Below are 22,690 nucleotides of genomic sequence, written 5' to 3' on the forward strand. Positions count from 1 at the left end.
TATAGAAAATGTCAAATATTCAAAGTACAATGTGCAAAGGCCTGAGACTGATATGGCAAAATGATCTTGGCAATAAGATTAGGGAAGATTTATGGCAAGAGATCATATTAAAATGTAGGCTGGGCTACAAGGGATGCAAGAAGAACGTTTAACCGTTACAAAATTGTGCATAGATATTATTTTACACACCTAAAAACTGTTTGAAATGGGCTTAATGCAGGACAGTAAATGTTGGAAACGTAACAAAGAGGCCAATCTTTCTCCAGGCTCTGTTGGAGTGTTCCAATGTCAGAGCCCACATACACCCGCGGCCTTTCAGTTAAGTGCTGAATGTATTTTTTGTTGTTGATTTTTGTATCTATGTATAATGTTAATATGTTTGAATGAATACAAATTTAAATGACTCAGACAACAAACTCAAACCTGCTCTGCTAGTCAGTTGCCTGGCAATGTGGATAATAAAATCATATTCCTGATCAACTCAACAGCTTTCTTTTAACGGATTTAGCCTCAGGATTTAGCCTCAGTTCTTTTGTACGCATGGAGCAGGCAACGGCCTATTGCCGTCTGTAACAGTTCACTGCATGATTAAAGAAAACCAGTTTGTCATTAGTGCCATTAGTTTCGGGTAAATGACATTTGTGAATATAGTCACCAAATACACACCGTCTTTCTTAATGATAATCCAAAGCGGATTTTGCTGCCAAAATACAGTAGGCTACAAATTTGTCAATTAATTTAATGTCAATTAGGATTATTTGACTTAAGTCTTTTCTGGGAATGTAGTATAATGATGAGGTATACCCAGTACTTAAGTTTGTGGAGTCTATGCATTTTTAAGGATTCAAGGCACAACAGGGTTGTTTCATCAAGCAGAATGTTCTCAGTCTCAGCTTGGGTGACCTCAGTGATGGAGGGAGGGAGTTTCTGGGTCCATGCTTATGGATGAAAAAGAAATGAGAGGTGGCAAAGTTGTAGATCTGGAAAGGAGGAATTAACTACTGTTGACTCTGGGTTTAGGAGCTCATTGGACTCATTTTTTACTGACAATAGTGGAGGGAAAGGTTGAATGTGCCTGTTGGAAGACTTAAGAGTAGACATTGGGCGAAGGCAGTGTACTCCCTGGACAGGTTGCCAGACTATCGCAGGACACATAGAGACAGGCACTCACATTCACGGACGATTTAGAGTCCTCAATGAACCTCTGCTGTCTTTGGACTGCAGTGGGAGGAAGCCGGAGAACCCGAACAGAACCCACACTGCCACGGGGAGAACATACAAACTCCACACAGAAGGGCCGTCCAGCCCGGGATTGAACCCCGGGCCCCTCTTGCGAACCATGTAGTAGCGAACCATGTAGTAGCGCACAATGCAGCGTCTCATAGCTTTTCAGCAGTCCTTGTCATGATATATGGCAAATACAATCGATTAAATTACCATTTATGTATCTAAGAAAATGCTAACTTGTGAAACTAGAAGAACGAGAAACCTCAATACAGAGAGAGAGGAGAGAAACAAGAGTATGAGTCAGTGCCTTATATCCTAGGGACATTTGACATTAAAATTGTTCCTGTGAGAAACTGATTTTGTCCCTTGCACTATGATACAGGTGAACGCTGAGCAGTTATAAACAGCTCCTGAAATGATTCATCAAATTGTACATTTTAAACCTATAGTTAGGCTCCCGTGTGGACACTGTGATCATCCCTCCAGTCCTACTGGCCCTGAAGAGATCCCTTCCTGAAGTGATTTCAGTGTACGTGATGGGGGACATAACCCACAGTCCTTGTTCTGTTCCATATGTGGCGGGGTCTTAAGGGGGAAGTGAGGGAACCAACAACGCCACCTGGAGAAAATACACCCCGGGAAATATAAGCTTAACAACCTTAAGATATTGTTTTTTAGAATTGTTAAGGCACACAGATTCGTTACTGAAATTAGAGAGAGACGTGTTTCGTAACAATGAACCAACGGTTATATTTAAAGAATCAAGCACCCGTGCAAAACAGAGGCATCCAGCCAATAGCCCAGGGCCACTCCCTCATCGTTAGCCTACCAGCTTATTTCTGTCGAACTCTTAATGCTTCATCCATCATAATAAACGTCAACTACAAACCATTCACTTGTCTCTCCTGATTGAAATGTAGTCACTCAGACGGCAGGACGATGAAGTAACACTCAAACCACTGTAACACGTTAACCAATACGAGCCACCACGGGGACAGGACAGGGGCCAAAAAGGAATGAGGTAATGCCAACAGGTGCCTTTTATAAGCTGGTACTGACACCCCAGGAAATATAAGCTTAACAACCTTAAGATATTATTTTTTTGAATTGTTAAGGCACACAGATTCGTTACTGAAATTAGAGAGAGACGTGTTTCGTAAAAATGAACGAACGGTTATATTCAAATAAATGAATCAAAACAGAGGCAAAACAGGCAAAACAGAGGCGAAACAGGAGCAAAGCAGGGGCGGCAAAACATGAGCAAAACAGGGGCAAAACAGGGGCAAAACAGAGGCAAAACAGGAGCAAAACAGGGGCGGCAAAACATGAGCAAAACAGGGGCAAAACAGGGGCAAAACAGGAGCAAAGCAGGGGCAAAACAGAGGCAAAACAGGAGCAAAACAGGGGCGGCAAAACATGAGCAAAACAGGGGCAAAACAGGGGCAAAACAGAGGCAAAACAGGAGCAAAACAGGGGCAAAACAGGCAAAACAGAGGCAAAACAGGGGCAAAACAGGGGCAAAACAGGGGGCAAAACAGAGGCAAAACAGGGGGCAAAACAGAGGCAAAACAGGGGGCAAAACAAAGGCAAAACAAAGGCAAAACAGGGGCAAAACAGAGGCAAAACAGGGGGCAAAACAGAGGCAAAACAGGGGGCAAAACAAAGGCAAAACAAAGGCAAAACAGGGGCAAAACAGAGGCAAAACAGGGGCAAAACAGAGGCAAAACCCCCTCATCGTTAGCCTATCAGCTTTACTGCTGTCTCTTTTTAAATGGGCTGTAGCCCTTTCGTGCGACCCTCCTTCTCCCCAGCACCATCCGTCTTCGCAGATTCAGCACTCCATCAGCATCTCCAGCCAACTCCTGCAGAACCTTCAGCCACCACCACCAGTGTCTGGACTCCTCGGGGATATTTACCACTACAAGCCACCACAGGGACAGGGGACAAAAAAGGAATGAGGTAATGCCAACAGGTGCCTTTTATAAGCTGGCACTGATGGCTGTGTTCACAACCCGACGCCTCATTCTCTGGGGAGCATTCCCCACCACACATAGACTAAATATAAGAAGTGGCCTTAATCAATGTGACGTCATCCGTTGGTTTGTGGACTGCTTTTTTGAAGCCTCAAATTTTGTCTTCTGGCCATCGACATCTTGGATTGGATCTTGGAACCAGCAAACGGCAGTGACCATGTTTGGACAACGGAGCAATAAAAACGCAGTAGACGGAGTATCATTATAAGGCTCTAATACACCCCTATAAGGTCTACCTTAGGTCTACCATACTCTAAATGGGACCAAAATGTACTAAATGAACATCATGCTGTATTGAAGAAGACTTGAAACTAGAGATTGAGACCATAAACTCATGTTTACAATGTTTACTGGGGTAATAAATCAAGAGAGAAGTAGAGTCATTTTCTCATAGACTTCTATACAATCAGACTTGCAACCAGAGGAGTCGCCCCAGGTTTAAGGCACTTCCTCATTGGTTTGTAAAATTCCCTCCCAATATCCAGTATGAACATGAGGAATGATTACATCAGCAAAATATGTTGAGCAATCCTTTAAGTACACGGACATCTCAAGCATTGTTTGAATTGTCGCCGAAATGTTTAGCATTCCATTGTGTTTGTTACAATCTATTAATGAGGTAGAGAAACAGCAGCACAGAATACTTAAAGTCTTTAAACGGTTTTTATTTAGTTCATATAGGTGTTCAGTTCAAGTGGGGAAGAGATATTCGACACATCATTTAACACTGTAAAAAGGTGGCTTTGAACGATGCTGTAGGCTCGACCAGAGGAATACCTGTTTTGCAATATTTACCATCCACACCCTCAACTCACACGCACAAATCCCTCATACTCACACAAACAGATATGCTGTGCAGAAACAAACAAGTATTTCTCAGCTGAATTACTCACTCGCCACATGGTCAAATATATCAAACTTCCAAATCACACCTCACACGGGGGAGAGGAGTAACTCGGTATTTAGTACAGTGATGCAAAGTTGTTACATGATTGATAATGTATAATGCAGTCACTAACAAGATCGAAATGGCATGCATCTACAAACACAGTTCCATTCGTGATACTGTAACTAGTTTGCACATGGCAATAGATCCAAGTACAACTTGTTGTTGGGTTTTGCTCACTGTGCATGAATTCCTGCCTCAGGTTGATCTTCTGAAACACAAAAAAAAGATACGTAATAAAACTGTAACTTTGCTCCTTTGAAGTCGGTCCATTCCAGTCCGGTCACTCTTTAAGCCAAACGGCTGTCAGTCTGAATGATTCAAATTCTCATTGTGATGTCCGGTAACTCCTATTAGAGGAATGCCAGGTACTGTCATCTAAACGCCGATAAAAAAGGAGTGAAATCCGAGGGCCACAGAGTTCAGGTGTAAGGAAAAGTTAAAACATGTTCGTGCATGGGAGCGGGATGACTCATGCGATTTGCATATTGAGTCTAATGACACCAAGAGTTTCAACAAACAAAGGTTTTAGATTGAACAAACAAATTCCAATGAACTCAGGGAAACATTCAAAAGGGAGGAGCAAATCACAGCCAGATCAACCATGCTAGGGTTTTCCCCAAAAGAAAGGATTGCAAATGTAGAGCGACTCTTTTTACCCACGTTTTTACCCAAGAGAGTAAAATTCAGTCTTTATGGAGATTTAGTCACAAGGCATCTTTCCTCCTCGTCTTCCTCCTCCGTTTCTTCATCCCTGGCACGGGGAACAGAGGTCAGCAGCAGAGTGTCGGCATGGACCTCCTCATCGTCCGACTGGATCACAGGCGTGTCGACTCCCCCCCCGCTGGTATCAGTGGAACCAGATGATGTAGAGGACATGCGGGGCTTTGAGCCGCGGGGAACTTCGTCTTGCCGTTTCAAAGGCGCGCGCTCCCTGTACACAACCTCCGCATCTTCATCCTCCTCATCTTCTTCTTCTTCTTCGTCGTCACCTAAAATTTCACACAAAACCTTTTTAAACCGGAGTTACTGATTTAACTAAAAATGTTTATTTACCTCTATACATAGAACTCCACATTAATCCCACACATTGATGCAATGCAGCAAAGTGCTGTGCATTTTATATTTAATACAACAGAGACACAAGCTGTCTTAGTAAGTAAAAATATACATTCTTGTCTCGATGTACCTGATATAAAAAAATTAAGTTTGATTCATGAAATAGTTAATAATAACAAAAAAATATAAAATACAGAATATCAGCCAAAAACCTTGACATTCTGAGTTGTGCCACTTTTTTGGGCACGTTTAGTGGCCTGCTTTTGTAAAACTCTGCATGTGTAAGTTGATATCATGAATGTCTTTAGGAAGGTACGGAGGGTCGATTAAAGGCTCAGAGGCCTTCAGTGCACCTGGGAGTGGAGATGCCAGCGCTCCCTCATCTGCTCCTGAGCCTGAGTTGAGGAACACATCGAGGGCCTCCTGGTCAGAGATGTCCATCAGGTCCATCTGCTCCAGGACGTCCACGTTCACCTCCATAGAAGAGATGCTCCCCATGGGGGCTGCGTATACATGCAGGACAGCGAATATAACATGAATATACACCAGAGTCACTGTCACCTGAATCATAGTTTTGTAAATGTTCAGGTCTTTTTAAATTGAGCTAATAAACAGTGACACTTTAAAACATTTTAAACCTATAAATAGTTTGCAAAGCAGATTTAAATTACTTGCCCATCAGAAAGTAGTAAATAAAAATGTTAAAAAGGATTTACTGGACAGTCACTCACGTTTCCTGCAGTCGACCTGCAGGTGAGCAGAGGGCAGGTAGTTGTCGACGTCATGCTGGAAGACCTCTTCAAAGAAGCGCTGTCTCTCCCTCAGCTTCAGGTGCTGCGCAGAATCATTGTCCAGCACCCGCTGGGAGTTGTCTGTCTCCGCTGACCACCCAAACGAGATTCATACAAAACAAACGAACACATAAAAAAAAACATTCTTCACTGACGTTCTTCACCGAAAAGGACTAAACTCATAGTTTCTGTTCATTTACTTGCATTATACGCAGAAAGTGTAAAGCAAAGATGCACTGCAGACTTCCTGTTTCACGTAGCTGCTCAGCACTGTGCTTTGTGGTCTTTTTCCCCCCCGAATGCAAAAAAAAATTAAGCTTTTTTCTTGACAGCATGTGGAGTAAAAATAATCTCTTTTAATCTATATTGAGGAACTGTCACTTTAGTTTCATATTAGAGGATAACATCAACTTCATCATGCTAAATATGGCTGTAGGATGTGTTGATATATAATGTTAGCAAGAGTAAATAGAATACATTATGCAAATAACGAATCCGTCGTGACCACGGCCACGTAGTAAACAGGAAGTGTATACCATTTCCAGCCATTGGCGGAGGCTGAAATGAGTCATCTTTGTTTGAAATGTGTCATCTTTGTTTGCAGAGCATTTTTGACATTTTTTTATTTCTATGCGTGACGATACAGACATGTTATGAAAAACAAGAGAGCATCTGTCCTCAGGTCTACCTCCAGCATCGACCTCTGCCATGATGACCAGCTGTGGTTGTGTAACTGTGCTACATCCTCCTCTCAGCACACATTGTGCCTTCTCCCACTGGGCTCCAAGAGCTGACACTTTGATTCATGTCACCAGTGTTTCAACGTGTGTGTGTGTGTGTGCAGTGTATGTATGAGCATGTTCACAAAAACTGTACGAGTGTGTGCTTATGTATTCATGCTTTTGCTGATGCATGCATTTAGTTTATGCTCATTTTCTCACCCAGTGTGTGTATCAAGCTTCCATGATTAACTTGTTTACATGATGCCAGCAGATGGATCCAGCATGCACAGTAACAACATTCACATTACTTCATCTACAGACCATTTGAGTGCTACTTTTCTTCTTGTTTGAAAACAAACAAGTTGGTATCAAGACTAGTGCTGGGCAAGTCAACGCGTTATTATTGCCTTAACGCATTAATTAATCAACGCCGACAATTATTTTATCGTGCATTAACACATTTTTTAATTTTTATTAGCAGACATTTTTAACACAAGAATTGGGCAGCGAGCGGTGAACAGCTGTGTGTGTGGCGTCACTTCCTTCTGCTGCCGCTCTCCCCCCCACCGGGTGACACGGCCGGTCCAGTATAGTATTAATCGTGATTAAAAATTGTAATCGTTGCCCAGCACTAATCAAGACGCTATGAGCGCTGGGCTTTAAAGCAACGTGGCCAAATGATAGAATTACAATCTCCGGGTCCGTCATGTGATGCCACGGGGCCCCAAACATACTTTTTCCCAAAGACTTATATTGGGAATGAAATGTCTGTAACTCAGGTATATCAACTTCCTACAACAAACACACGCTAGCCATTATTTAACCATTAGGTCCCTAAAGTTGTAAACTGCACTATTAGAGTCCAGAGTTATTTTCCCTCCTCCGTTCATGTGAATGAGCGCGAGAACTGGGTCAAGGACTTGTAGGAGGGGTTAAAGGAAACTCTAGTGTGCTTGCTCCATGGGCTCCATGGATGAGGAAGATCGCCGGAGGATCTGGGTATATTTAATCAGAATTTTATACTTGGAAGTTAAACTTTTTTTTGCTTTATGCGCCTCTTTGAAACTTCCATAGGATTGAACGGGAAGCTCGCCTCAAACGCTGTATTCACTTCTCTTCTTTCATCCATGGTCTGTATGACCCAGCCTCCCCCTTCAGACAGCTCCATCTCTGGAGACCCAGTCCATCTGTCACTCTTCCCCGGCCCTGGAGGGGTGTGTGTGTGTCCACTGTCACCCTGGCTGATATTCCAGTTGGTGAAGTAACTGTTAACGCAGTCAATGACATAAAGCATTCACTGTTTTTAAATATAAACCAGTATCCTGACGTGAAACGTGAAAATAATAACTATGTAATTTGATTTAGCAGAACATGCTGTGATGTTTATCTTATTGCTTCGGATCACTTAACTCTGAGCTACATTGGGGATTTTTTTAAATTTAATATTTAAAATTCCAGCTGGAGACAAGCGACCAATCCAGCTTCAGTCAAAACGATTTTCTGGGAGATTTTTGCTCCAAATTCTCAAAGGTGAGAAGACGATTGTTTTGGACTGTTGGCCACACAAAAAAGAAATATAGATCCCCCACTGCATAAGTCCTCTGCCCCAGCCGTGTCCCATCAGTCCAGCAAGATGGCACATGCAGCCAAATGAACAGCGTGCCTGATTTTCTTGCATAGTATTTGGCATTATGGATCAAGCTATGTCATCAAATTTAAGAGACACACTCTTTAGGCAGACCCTCTGCCTCAACATGCCAACCTGCCAAGACCTCTTGCCTTGCTATCTAGTTGCCACCTGCCAGTGTCTGTGATCATTCAGCGGTTGTTATTCGGTAGCAGTGGGCAGCTTGAGACAAATGAACCAGCTACTACAGGCTGTTACAGCAATGACGAGGCTACTGATGATGGAACTACATAAAGCTTACGTAAACTTCGGCTCTGCCTGCTGGCCTGATGGGGTTATTTCTCTCTCTCTCTCTCTCTTTCTCTCAAAATTCAATTTTGCTACTCAAGTGGACATGCACAACCCACGCACCAGCTCAGCGGCATGTCTCCATCTGTCTGCCCCAGCGTGGGGGGAAAAACATGTATGTCAAAAGCTGACTCATCCAGATAACCTCTGAGTTTTCTACCACCCTGCTGCGCAAGACGTGTAGGAGGTCTCCATGCAAATTGGTTAAAAGGAAAATTTGCTGATTCTTAATCTGATCTCTACCTAACCGAGTGGAAAAAAACACTGTAACCTATTGAGTGCTACTTCAGCTTTAGTAGCTATGGGGCGAAAGGCTCTTCTTGTTCTCGAAGCTATGAAAATGTCATCACAAAATATGAGTGCAGAGGATGTTATGGACTAGGATTTTTTTTACAGTGTAGATTTTACAGTATTTTGGCTGACTCGGATATTCGGGGACCCTCCAGAATCTGAGCTGCCGAGAGCAAACACAGACCAGTGGAGCCTTTTGCTCAAATTGCCCAGCGATGCCAACAGAAACAGAATCATTCTGCTGTGATGAAAGTCAGCGTTGGCAGTTTTTGTTGGATGCTGTCGCTGACGACGGCCCTGAGAGAGGATGGCCGTGTGTGCATTACTATCAGACACAGATGTGCTGGTGACCTTCTTAAAACAGCGTGTAGAGCTATAGCATTTTTTCACATCCGATTTTTTTCGCCCAAACCTGAATAGTGGAAAAGACTTACCAGTTTGAATGAAGTGTGTAATTCGATGAAATAACAAGGCAATCAAGCCTGTTGTAGTTTGGTGTGAAAGAGAAACTTGAATTCGGAAAGTGTACGGTTGTGTTTCTTGGCTTAGGTTTATTTTCGTTATCTGATGTGACAAAATCAAAGCTGGCAAGCAATGTATCCTGGCACAGCTCAGCAGCAGGAGAGATAAGCTTTACCTGTCAATATTAGCACGCACTGGGGAATTTATTTCTTCAGTGGACCACATTTACCATCAGCCCTGATTGGACATGCACATAGAATCATTTCCCCTTAAGGTTACATACCATAATCTGTGAGACTGTTAACGATCGTTATGTGTTTGTTTGGCTCATCGACTAAAGTATTTTCCCCCTTTAAATAGGTTTAAGTCTCTAAAAGGCGTTCCAAAAGAGAAAGTGATGATGAGATAATGAGTGATTTTTGGATAACACATCACTGAAGGTATACAAAAGGGGGATGTACAAGACAAGTTTGTGCAAGAGTGAATGAGTGATGTTAGACGAGGTTATTTTAGAGTGCTGCTTTATTCTTATCTAGACAAGAAAATACATGTGCAGCACTGTAGGCGGGTCAAGGTGGTGGTGGTGAGGGAAGGGGGGGGGGGGGGGGGGGGGGTTGATCCATGGCCAGAGGTGACAGCTGAGCTGTAGCACATGATATTTTCAATCCTTCCGATTATTCTTCCACGGTCTGATCCCTCAGCGACTTCCACTGCTCTGCTTACATTCCCATCATAACATTCCAAATCACACACCGGCCTCTCTCGTGTTGTTATATTTCGCCCCAGCATGCAATGCGCATTTCATCTCTCTCTCTCTCTCTGCTGTCTTTTTTTCTGTCGACCTTATCAGCATCTTTTCTGCGATGAAAACATTAAACGTGCGTCGTCAGCCCAGCTCTGTGTCATTGTAATGCTGCAGTCATACATCAGGAGTCCTGGGAACTGCAAAACAAAGCAGGGAACAAATGTTCCCATTGAACCAAGGAGTCACATGGTGAGGCATTCAGTCCCCTTGTGGCAAGTGGAAAGAAATCCCATGATCATCTTTCTGTTTTTGAGAGAACAGAGAGACTGGGTGAGAGAGAGAGCTAGTAAGGCAGTTGAACTGCATGGCCAGTCTCATTTGACAGCCCATCAATCTCAAACTCCACCCTTACTCTCCTGCAGCTCCTAACCCCCCCCCCTGGGGCCGATGATGGTGTCAACCGGCTCTCAGCAGCATAACAGCCGCATCATTTTTAGGTATTACTACTATTGTTTACCGAGCCAATCGCTCTCCTCTGCCGGCCTCGTGGCCACAGCAGTCCATCAAGCATAAATCATTTATGAGTGAGATCACTGCACCACAACAGCCACCTCCCCTGCCATGCTTCCCCACTCCCCTCACACACATATATCCAGAAACACACAGCCATGTAGTGGAAAGTAAATCCAGACAGCTCATTTATGATACCATGGTACCCATCTGTTCCACAACACCCACCGTCGTCATCGTCGTCATACTGTAAATGCTTTACTTTCATATGAACACGTTGTCTAAATCAAGTCTTCATCACTACTTCACTCTCATCTTCAGTCTCCTATGATCCCAGTGCTGTGATTATATCTTGAACCTCGTCTGACCACCTACTCTGCGAGTGTCTGATCAGATTGTGTATTCCCAGGCCATTCCCATTCCCATTCCCAAAGCCATTAAGGCACTTCACTCGGGGCTAAATGCAAAGATGACCTCCAGCCATGCCCACTGCTCCCAATTTAGGTCAGTCACAACAGGGCTTTCAGTAGTCTCCACAGAGCTCATGTGTGGTGCTCTGCCTCTAGTCTGTACACATTAACAAACACTTGCACACAACCTTATTCATTAAAAGCAGCAGGCGGATTATTCTCTTGACACTTAGAAACAGCTCTTGGTGAGGTCATGTATTGAATTAGAAAGCAAGATGATGTTTCTCAGGCAAGCAGGTAGCTGTTGGCCTGTGTTCCCTGTTTCTATATAAAGACCTTCTTCCTGTAGCTCAGTCAGACTCTCAAGAAGTGGTTGTTATCTCTTCACTGTGATTAAACCTCATCTGCACCAGCAGTGTCGCACCACCATCAAGGCTGTCAGCCTAATTTGGTTAGAACAGATGAGATAATTCGATTTTTACAGTAGTTGCTAACAAGGTTGGACCATGAAGTCAACGGGCAAACTGAACATGTGTAATTCAGCTTTTATTTTTTAGTGAGTAATAATATAATGAATCCTCGGATCCCGTTTTAAGTAAGAGAATATGACGTAACAGCCATGCAGTACTTAATTACACTCTGAATGTAACATAAAGTACTGTTGATCTGTTATCCTGTCCAACTAACGCTGAATTTAACTGCTTGCATAATAAGATAAGTTTTGTTGTGAATGGTGAATCATGACCCATGTAGAGCCGAACCAGTAGTAGGCAATTAATACCATATGTATATATATATATATATATATATCCTAAGGGACTGTATAAATGAATGTAGTAAATACCTGCACAGAATGAAAAAAAGAGTACATAAAGTATTAAATAACAAAAACGATGCAGGGTAAACTATACAGGGCATTAAGTTATTATATACTGTGCAGTACTTCAAGTCTGCTCAGTACCACTTTTCTGTTAACTTATTGACACTGGTGGTTACTTACATGCCAGACGCTTGTTGTGGTTGGTTGACCCAGTAGACGACATGATCCCGTGGATGTGGGACCCGGGTGTAGACAGATGAGTGTGTGTGGCTTTTTTTTCTTGTCCCCTCCTGTCAAGGCTCCAGGACAGGATGCTGGTGTGTGTAGTGGCTGTTCATGTAGTCATTACATCTTTTGACTTTGGCACCAGGACTATCAAAGATAGTACATTCACATAACACTTTATCTCCCTCCCCTCTTCTCCTCTCTTTCTTCTATCTGCACTGCCTTTTTTTTTTGTTCGCTGCCCCCCCCCCCTTTTCTGATCGCCTTTGCTGTTCTTTCTAGGTTTTCCCTCTCACTGCTTCACACTCATCTCGGCTGCCTCGCTGTGTCTCACACATACACACACACGCACACACACACTCACACACACGCTCTTGTTCTCTCTGTCAGGCTCTGTAGGATAGGGAACTGTGCAGCTTAGGGACGGGGGGGGAGTGATAGTGGGCTACGGCATTGTGGCCTGTACCAACTGGTGATAACGAGGGGGTCAACAGGATAAGGAAGTGTATGTGCCATTTATTTATTTTTTTACATAATACCCCCCTCCCCTTTGCTTTATATAATTTTATTTATTTATTCACTTTGTAGGATGAAAGCTTTAGAAGTCAACTGTGATAAGAGAGGAGGCACTGCATATTAATATTAATAAATATATAGGGGGGAAAAAATCTGAGAGATGTACATACGTACATACATACATACATACATACCTACACATACGTACACACATACATATGTACGTACATATGTACACATAAGTACACACATACATACTTACACACACGTACATAAATTCTTGATCTTGAACAAGGTTACGTTCCTACAGCCGTGCTAGCAGCTCTGTGACGCTGTACTTATAGGCACAGTGTTGCTAACACTGCCATGCTAACAGGCTCAGAGTGGAATTGCTAACATGCAAATGCTGGTATAATGTGAACCATGTTCAACATCTTAGTTTTACTGTTAGCATGCTATTTGCTAATTATCACCAAACAAAGTACAGCTGAGGCTGGTGGGAATTTCACTTATTTTTCAGTATTGGGCAAATTGATTTGGCCTGGTTATGGAACAGGAGTAAAGGTCAGGTTAACCACCAAAGTTTTTAAAATTTGTGCTCGAGGGACCTTGAATAGCAAATTTTACAGCCATCTGTATAATATTAATAGGATCACAAAGTCAGTATGATTCATCCTGAGGGGGGGGGGGGGGGGGGGGGGGGGAATCTGGATCCTTCCCATAATTCAGCTTCTCCAGAGCCACAGAAGACATGAAACGACTCTTTCCATATGGAGTTCATTCTCCGTGCTTGAGTGAAATCACTGAGGTTCCCCTTTAACTGTTTAACCAATCAGCTACTCTAAATTAATGGATCAACAATGAACCATAGATGCATTTTGAGATCCCAGTTTGTAGAAAAATCCATCTGCTGGTTTCCTCTGGTCTTTCTGTATAATGTTTTAATTTAGACCAGTCTAATGGTCAGTGCGACAAACTTACCATGTGAAAAAGAGCAGCAGAGCATCCGCACAACTTGTTAACATTTACATCTGCAGACTTGACAGCTAATTAAAAAGGTGAGAAAGTCATTGCCCTCTTTTAATGACTTGATAACATTTAGGCTTGATGTGTTATTAGAAAGAACGTCATCAATTATGTATTAATAGCAGCAGAAGGTCGCGCTGATCTTTTAAACTATTGGGTAAGTTTGCAGAGATTTGTGCTTGCATGTCTTTTGTAGAACTCAATAAAAAGAATAACATCAATTCTTTGCCGCGTGCAAATCAAAACCGATCCCTCTTGTCGCCTTTGTTAAAAAGGGTTTCTTAACGCAGGCGTGAACAACAGCATACAAAAGCATCTACTACTAACATGTGATTAAGCACACGCACACACGAACGCACCATTAAAAATGCACGATGCACATTTCCACAAATACACACACTGCTGCAGAAGCGCACTGTAACTGTCACGCTTGGGGGGGGGTTAATAGGCACTTAGCAGCATGGATTCTTGCAGGCCCCCCGACTCCCCACTTTCCTTAATAAGAGGCTTCAAACAGCTAGTTGCATCACATGTTCAGTTGGAGGAGGCTGCTCCAGTGTAATAATGTCATGGAAAACTAAATGATTATCATGTAATATGAGATGATTCATGGCCTGTTCTACTTGACGTTTGATGTGAGAGAAGATTCCCCCCCCCCCCCCCCCCCGTCACCGCATGTGCCCGCACCACTGTAGATTGTAGAGTAAATCTGAACCCTCATTGGTGAGTCAACATTGGCATCTGCTGGAGGACATTGTGTATTACACTTTAGCTCACACTAAAGGAGCGCCTGCTGTGTGCAGTATGGTCGTGCCACACTGTACCAGCACTACCTCAACAATTTGTAATACAAAAATGACTTTTCCACTTCTGTAAGAGAAATGCCATGAATAAGAATCACTGGTGTAATGAGTATTTTAACAACAGATCGAGTGTTCGCTTTTGATTTGATGTTTCATCGGGAAATGGAACACAATCGTAATGACGCATTAAAAATGTATATTGCAGGTTTCAGGCACTCCCAGGTTTATTTCATTCAGGTGAACAAAAGGGGATTTCCACAGTGTCATTGTGTGCATGAGTGTGTGTGTGTGTGTGTGTGTGCGTGTGTGTGTGTGCGTGTGTGTGTTGTGCCTGTTGCTCTTTCAGCACTATCAGTGCTGGCTTCCTCTTTGAAACTGTGTTGTCTCAATCTTCTGCAGCACAGTCTCTGATGTGGCTTGTGAGTCATACTGTGGTAAATATACACATTTTGCGCATGCACACACACACACACAGGAGGACAAACTCACACACACACACGTGTCTTCACATCTACACACACACACACACACACACACACTATTCACGGGCACTACAGTTAGTATTCCCTTTGCCTTTCACGTTACGCTTTGGTTGAGCAACACACAGCGAGCCTGCTGCTGACATAAGCTGCTGGAGTTTCTCTGGTGAACAACACACAGTGACAGACACCACAAACAAAACAAAACAAAAAAAGTTCACATCTTCACTTCACATCTTCACAGTCGCACCAGACAGTGAAGTGAAGATGCACTCAAACTTCATTAAAAATATCACATTGTGCAGGGATATTCTGTCGGTCACCATGGCAACAGACATCCAGGTGCCAAACGAGCAGATGTGCACACCTGCCTGCCGCCGTTTCCAACTTATGCCTCTTAGCCTCCCTGTTAGACATGCCGTGCGCTAAATGTGGCAGGACGGAGAGGCGACAGTAGCGATGCCTTTGTTCTCAGAGAGGGGAGAACGCATCTCTGTCAAGGTGTTAATTAGCCAGGCCTTGTGAGACAGCAAAGTTGTCAGGATTCCTCTCGCTTCAGCTCCGACATGCACAGCCCTTTGTGTGAAACTGAGCTTTGTCTTGCAGCATTGTGAGCGACGGCGTCTTTGAACAGCTGATATAAAACCCTCTGTTACAGTAGGCTACACCTTGTTATGGTATGTAAACTTTCTGGCAGCACCGAGCTCAGCGCCATGTCTCAGCCGTGTGTCGTCGCCCTGCTCTCTCTGGGCAATGCGTGTTGTAGTTCACTCAGTGAGGTCTGGAATTTGAAATAGTCGCAGCTCTTTCAGCGTGTTGTGCGTCTCCGCCGACAAGCTGTGAAAGCATGCACTGATGCAGGCCTCAGATCTGGGTTAACGTGATGTTTGTGATGTCAGTTTTTGTTTTTTTTTGCAAGTGTGTGTGCAGTGTTTTTCAGTGTCTAAATGAGATCCAGTGACTCATGTGGAGAAAACAGGCTGCTTTGACAGTATCGGTTTGACTCGTCATGCTGAGCCGTGCCACTGATATACAGCAGTGAACCAAGTATTTTCTTGTGGATGTTATTCATTGTCAGATCAAAATAAAATAAAAAAAAATAAAAAAGGCAAACCGCACAGTAAAAAGGAAAGGGTGACATGTGATTATAAACGCCAACAAATTTCGTGTTTCTTGTCGGTGAAGATGTCAGATCATGTGTGTGTGTGTGTGATAACAACAACAAAAACAAAACACAGCAGAGTCCATCATAGCAAGGCGTTTACGTTATGTAACAGTGATGCTGAATGCTGCCATGAAGCAATCTTCCTGAAAATAATTTAGTCAATTTATCAACATACTAATGACAAACAGTGAGAGTAATTTGTTGGGTGGTACGGTAATAAAAAGATGGAGAAAAAGGTGTCAATATGATACACTTTTAAAATGGCTCTATTATTAATGTCTCCCTTGGGTGTGTGTGTGTGTTAGGGTTCATGATTGGAAATAAAATAGCATTTGAATGTTTCTGCGTGCCTGTGCATATGTGTGTGTGCGTGAATATATGCATGAGTATGTGAGTCACGCACCACTATCCAGCCTCCTGGGCTTCGAGTTCTGATGCCCATCTTTCAGCTCCTCTACTGCACACTGAACCCAGTGAACCTTCTGCTGTTTACACTCTCCCCCCCTCCTCCTGCTCGCTCTGTCTCTATTTATCTCTCTCACACACTCTCATGCTCATTCTCCCTCCGTCTCTCACTTTCTTTCTCCCTCCAGCTCCCTACAGTACATCTCTCTTTCTCACGCACTCACGCTCTCCTGTGTTCTTTCGTCTTTTTCTCTCGCAGCCCTTCCTCCGCCTCCCTTTATAACTGCGCCTCTGTGCATCTACCTCTGCAGATCAAGACTTATTCAGACTCAGACAGTCTCTAACTCTATAGGGTTCAGACAGACACTCAGGGTCTCTCTCTGTGTTAGGGGTTGTCTCTTTCAGCGCGTCGATGTGTGGCCAGAGAAAGAGACAGACAGACGAGCGGAGGTGAAGGAGGGAGGAGATGAATGGAGGGGTGCAGGTGGAAAGAAAAGGATGCTGGTGCTCTTTCAGACGTCTAAGCATTTCACTTGTATTGAAGCCGAGGACGGAGTCACCATCGATATCCTCATATCCAACCCCGCACCTTCTCCTCACCGCTTTCTTCCGCTATCTTCCTCCTCCACATCATCATCATCTCGTCGCCATCGACGGCCTTCCGTGACACAAACGCGCTCACTCCATCAGGTTGCAGAAAGTCGGAACAGCCGCCGTGTCGTCAGCTCTCTGCTGCCCACACCGAGCCCCTTCTGTCGGTTGCAACTTTCTCCAACAGCAGACTGCCAACAATGTGGCTCTTTTATCTGTTTGCGTGCATGTCTGTGTCAGCAAATCTCTCTTTTTTTTTTATTTCATGAATGAGGATATGCGTGTGTGTGTGTGTGTGTGTGTGTGTGGGCATGTGCCTAAGATAGTAAGGGAGGAAGGTACAGGAGCCACGTGGGGGGGGGGGGGGGGGTTGATGTAACTTTACCCACAAGTAAAAAAAGAAAAACGTCATCTTTGGCCCCAGAGCGCTGAATTGCTTTGCTTGCACTTCTTCAGCGCATTGTGGAACTGAAACACATTATTATTAATCCTGGTTAAGTGTGAGTGAGTGAGTGAGTGAGTGAGTGAGTGAGTGGACGCAGCTTGAAAAAGTCCATTGAGCTGTGTCGAAGGGGGGGGGGGGGGGGGGGAGCAGAGTGTGCATCACATGGCGTGCACCTCAGAGGAGCACATCACACCGTGACGGAGAACAGTTTGTCTCTGTGCGTGCAGATTGGCGTGTGCATTTGAAAAAAAGTGTGTGAATGCGTGCGTGTGTGTGTGTGAAGATGCTTTACGGAGTGCGAGATTGCTATAATGGGAATTATGCACTCACCGAGGGTGACAGGTTTAATTTCCATGCAACGAACCAAGCACCTGCTTGAATCATGCATTAAAACAACATGCTATAGTATAATATGCTATAGTTTAATGGTCTTAAATGATGACAATCAACAGATGATTGTCCGGCCTTTTCTCCCCGAGGCAGAGCAGCTTTTCTTGGCACACGTTGGGAATCCCAGGCCTGGTCACGGATAGCACGGATAACACTGTAAACGGCTAATCGGGTATCAAACCAGCGGAGAAGAAAAATCGCCTCCACTCTGTGTCTCATTCATTATTCACAGCCAGCAAATGAAGTTGGTACAGTGGGAGCAATCAATTATAGATGAGAGAGGGGAAAGAGAGCGAGATGAAGGGGATAGAGCGGGGCCTACCTTGCATGCGGCCGAGCTTTAGCACGTCAACGAACATCACAGTGGCATTCGGCGAAAAACCTGCATGCACAGAGCTGCTCAGGAAATAGACTCTCGAGGCCCAGAATTCTGCGTGGAACCGAGAGAACCTTTCAGCATGCATGCACCTTTTTCACCGCACCAATAGCATTTATTTGCTAATGACTCAGTATGCTAACTTTGTAGTCCTTCGGTTCACTTGTGTGTGTGTGTGTGTGTGTGTGTGTGTGTGTGTGTGTGTGCTTTCCTATGGCTTCGCCGCGCTGACACAGTCATAGCGAAACTGCATCGGGTCTTTTCACAAATGTCGAGCAACAGTCATAGCGTCCTCTCAGTACAGCTTGCTCCGAAACCAGGATATAAAATTAGTCCAGAAGCAGCGTTGTAGAATCAACAGTCTTCACAACTCTTCTGTGTTTGAGTCACATGGGCCTTTTGTTTGTCCTATTCACTCCTAACTACAGTATATCATACACATATTACACCACAAACAGCTTTTCTGAGGCAATTTAGAAGTGATTCTAGGAATTGAGAATGACATTGAGCATCAACACAAAAATGGCTTTTTATAATTGCCTTCTTTGTTGTCGACTGGTCCGTTAGTGATGCCAAGAGTTAAATTCAAAAGTGGTGCCCTCAGCTGTGGTGCCGGAATCAGCTCTTTTTGGAACAAAGATATTCTCCAACTGTAGCCATTTCTAAAAAAGCTAATGACTGTTTTCGTCTCCGCAGCTTTTAATTAATCGGTTTTATGTCATCTCCATCATTAATTTGGTTTTAAAATAAGAAAAGATGATCCTTTATTAGTCCCACAGCGGGGACATATGCAGCAACACAGCAGCATAGGGGACAGTGCAACAACAAGAGGGATCAATAAAAAATAAATCAAGTATAATAAATAATGAAGTAAACTTTTAAATGATTAAACTTGTCTGTACTTTTGTAAAGCACTTGTAGAAGGTGTTCACTGTCTTGTTCCTTTCGATACCATATTATTTCTCATTTACTGTTGAAACAAAGAGTGAAGCATCAGCTTTGATCTCATTTGATTTTTGGGACTTTCCTGGACAAGAAAGCAGCCCATTAACCTCAAGCTGATGTTCATCTTCTTCTGTGCCAGTGAGCCACTGAGGCAGTTTCACAACTCCAACCTGTGGCTCTTATGCATTCACATTCGTCGTGGGGACGTCCCACACATGCACACACATTGGAGATAGCTCCACTTAGATGGACACAACTAGTTGAGAGGTCACTTTTGTCAGCACTTTCTCTGCAGCTTTATATCAGTGAGCCCCCATTGTTGTGACTGGAAACTGTGAAGATGTAAAGTGTCAGTTGGAAAATTCGTATCAATCTCTCTGTCACCTCACTATTCGTTAAATGTCAGATTTTGTCTTCTGGAAACTGCTCTATTTGTGCCGTCTGTATTTGGTGTTTGTGTGTTAGCGTGTGTGTATGTGTGTGTGTGTGTGTGTGTGTGGGCAGAGAGGCTGTTTGATGTGAGTCAGATCCAAACCCAGGCTGGTTTCTCTCACATGTGTGTGGGACGCATCCAGATGGCTCCACAGGACTGCACAAATGTCACTCTGATAATGAGACAACAGGGCCTGTTGAAACACAGGTAGCAGGGCTGTGGCGCATGCTTTTACACACACACACACACACACACACACACACACACACACACACACACACACACACACACACACACACACACACACACACACACACACACACACACACACACACACACACACACACACACACACACACACACACACACAGATAGAGCGATGGGGAGAAGGAAAGAGGGAGAAATACTTTACGTCCCAGGCTGATTATCGACCTCAGCAGTCACCCGCAAGAACTGATGAATGCAATAATATTCGCCCACTGGCCTCTGCTAAATGACAACTTCACCTCCGTCCCTCTCTGGTGCTCGGGGGGGTGGGGGTCATCGCAGGTCGCTGCTCGGTTACCATGGGAACAGGAGACACGAAGGAAAATGATCCTGAGCACGAAACAGTGACACCTTACGCCGTCTCCTGCGCACTCGCTTGAGTTGCACATCAAGTGTGAAAGCAGGAGTGAGAAGTTGTTGTTTATTTAATTTGTCTTACGAGTGGCCCGTCAGCCCCACTCTTTTTCGCACTCTCTCTCTCTCTCTCTCTCTTTCCCGCTCCTGTATATAAAAAAAACAAAACATTTTCACACGAAAGCCTTGTGGACATTGGCTCGCACATATTTTCTTTGTCTGCATCAGTCCGCTCGGTACTTCTCTCACACAATATATTCCTGTTATTTTGAAATAGCGAAGCACAGGTGCCACCTTGTATGTGTGTGTGAGTGAGATAGTATCCAGCCTCCGTACCTCATGAGGCTGACCTAGTGTAGCTATTGCACCTATACGTGGTTGACCCTCCAACAGCTCGGTCAGCCTCTTGAGGTTGCTGCACCTGTCTCCAACACGCACGCAAACACACTTTATATATTAGTCAGCCCACAGTCGCAAATAATCCACTGACACCATTATGATCGGCTCATGGCATGTGTGTTTTCAGTGTGTGTGTGAGAGAGAGAGTGGGGTGGGTGGCGCTGCTGCTGTATCAAACACTGTCCACTGCAAATTTACTCTGAGGTGATCTGTTATAGTGACAGGGCAGCATGTATTTTTAGCCGGTGAGAAAGGACAAATAATGAAGCAGGAAAGACAGAGGGAGACAACAAGGGGATGGAGAGAGAGAGAGAGAGAGAGAGAGAGAGAGAGAGATGGGGGGAGTGAAATCGGAGGGTAAACCAAAACCACCTGGATGTTGCTGACTTGCTGCTCTTGTGTTTAGAGCACAGTCTATATACATCGTATTACACACCTCATGGTCATGCTCACCCACTTAAATACAGAGACACACTGATGTCGGCAGTTCAGAGGCTGCCAAAAGATATAAGGATAATTCCAGTTTATCAAAACTTGCGTCATTTCAACTAACTGTGAGAACGTTATTCTCACCAAAGTAATTGCTGGAATTCTGGGAACATGGAAATATTGCTACAGCAAAGTCCGATGGGGCAAGAAACCTGTTGAACAAGCATGTTTTTAATCAATTTACACAGAAAAAAAGGTGTCCAAGAAATGCCAGGTAAACGCTGGCATATAAACTGTGTTATGTTTACATCTGGGGCTGAAACGATTAGTTGATTTCCGATTAGGCGTCAACTATTTCGACAAAAATGATCCATTGATGCATTTAAATAATTTTTGAAGCAAAGATTTTTTACAATTGACAGTTGTTGGCAATACTTTCACCATCAAAATGCATTTTCAACACGGTTTGGCTAAATCTGTCTGATCATCTGACTGCTCGTGTTTCGTGCTGCGTCCGACTTCTGTGAACAAGAGTCACAGCACTGACAAAGCATTTTACTCAGAAGAGCAAATGAGGAGTGAAATAATACAACTAAGAGTACAGAAAGAGAGACTTCTTCTTTTCCACTTCTCCTTTTTCTCAATGGAAGAATTCTTACAAGACTTTGGTTTTGTTTTCTTCCACGGCAGCAGGCAGCTAACCTCAAAGTGACGGCTAAAACAACATAAAGTGCTCAGATTGGTCGGGACATTCGGGTTTGCACACGCAAGTCGTGAGGCCTCTGTGTAGCACAATGTCCTCTCTCTCTCTCTCTCTCTCTCTCACACGCACACACCCTCTCTCTCTCACTGGTTGTTCCCTGAGTCAGCACTCTGCCTCAGCTCCAGTTTCTCTACCCTGGCCCGCCTCTGCCCGCCTGCCTGCAGGACACTATTAGGACATCACTGCGTGTGTGTGTGTCTGTGTGTGTGTCTGTGTGTGTGTGTGTGTGTGTGTGTGCTTGCCTTTGTAGGAGAGAGCTACTGTTGCATTTACGTGGTCAGGTCCTTTCACCATCTTATGCAATACGATATTTTTCACTTTGCGAGTAACCCTGGATATTTCTGTCTGCTCCACAGAATCAGCTATTGTACCAGTGCACCATAAAAGATGCACTTCTCTCTCTCTCTCTCTCTTTCTCTCTCACTCTCGCTCTTCCAAAACACTCCCAATGGGCTTTGCATGTTGTAGTGTGCGCGTGTGTGTGAGTGCCGGATACTACTAGTTCTGCTAACATAGACCAAAAATAGCAAACTGTAGAGGTGTGAAGTAAAAAAGGAAAGGACACTTTAGTAGAGGAGTAACTGACACGGGGTGAGTCACTTTCTCACACACACACACAAACTCATGCGCATACAAGCACACACATGCATATACTTTATATACAAAGGCACATAACACACACAAATAA

At 43.9% G+C, this 22,690-nt stretch overlaps 1 protein-coding gene across 1 annotated transcript; it reads right to left on the bottom strand.

Annotated features, from left to right (window-relative positions):
• Positions 1 to 4,899: 4,899 nt before the first annotated feature.
• On the bottom strand, positions 4,900 to 12,214 carry LOC142948341 (dysbindin). The gene is made up of 4 exons (XM_076090318.1): positions 12,172 to 12,214; positions 5,997 to 6,146; positions 5,619 to 5,768; positions 4,900 to 5,198 (listed from the first exon to the last, which is right to left on the bottom strand). The coding sequence occupies exons 1-4, from the start codon at positions 12,212 to 12,214 to the stop codon at positions 4,900 to 4,902; spliced, it is 642 nt and encodes a 213-aa protein (XP_075946433.1).
• Positions 12,215 to 22,690: the final 10,476 nt, after the last annotated feature.

Source organism: Anarhichas minor, unplaced genomic scaffold, assembly GCF_050575085.1.
Source record: "Anarhichas minor isolate MPS153535 unplaced genomic scaffold, ASM5057508v1 ptg000003l, whole genome shotgun sequence".
NCBI lineage: Eukaryota > Metazoa > Chordata > Actinopteri > Perciformes > Anarhichadidae > Anarhichas > Anarhichas minor.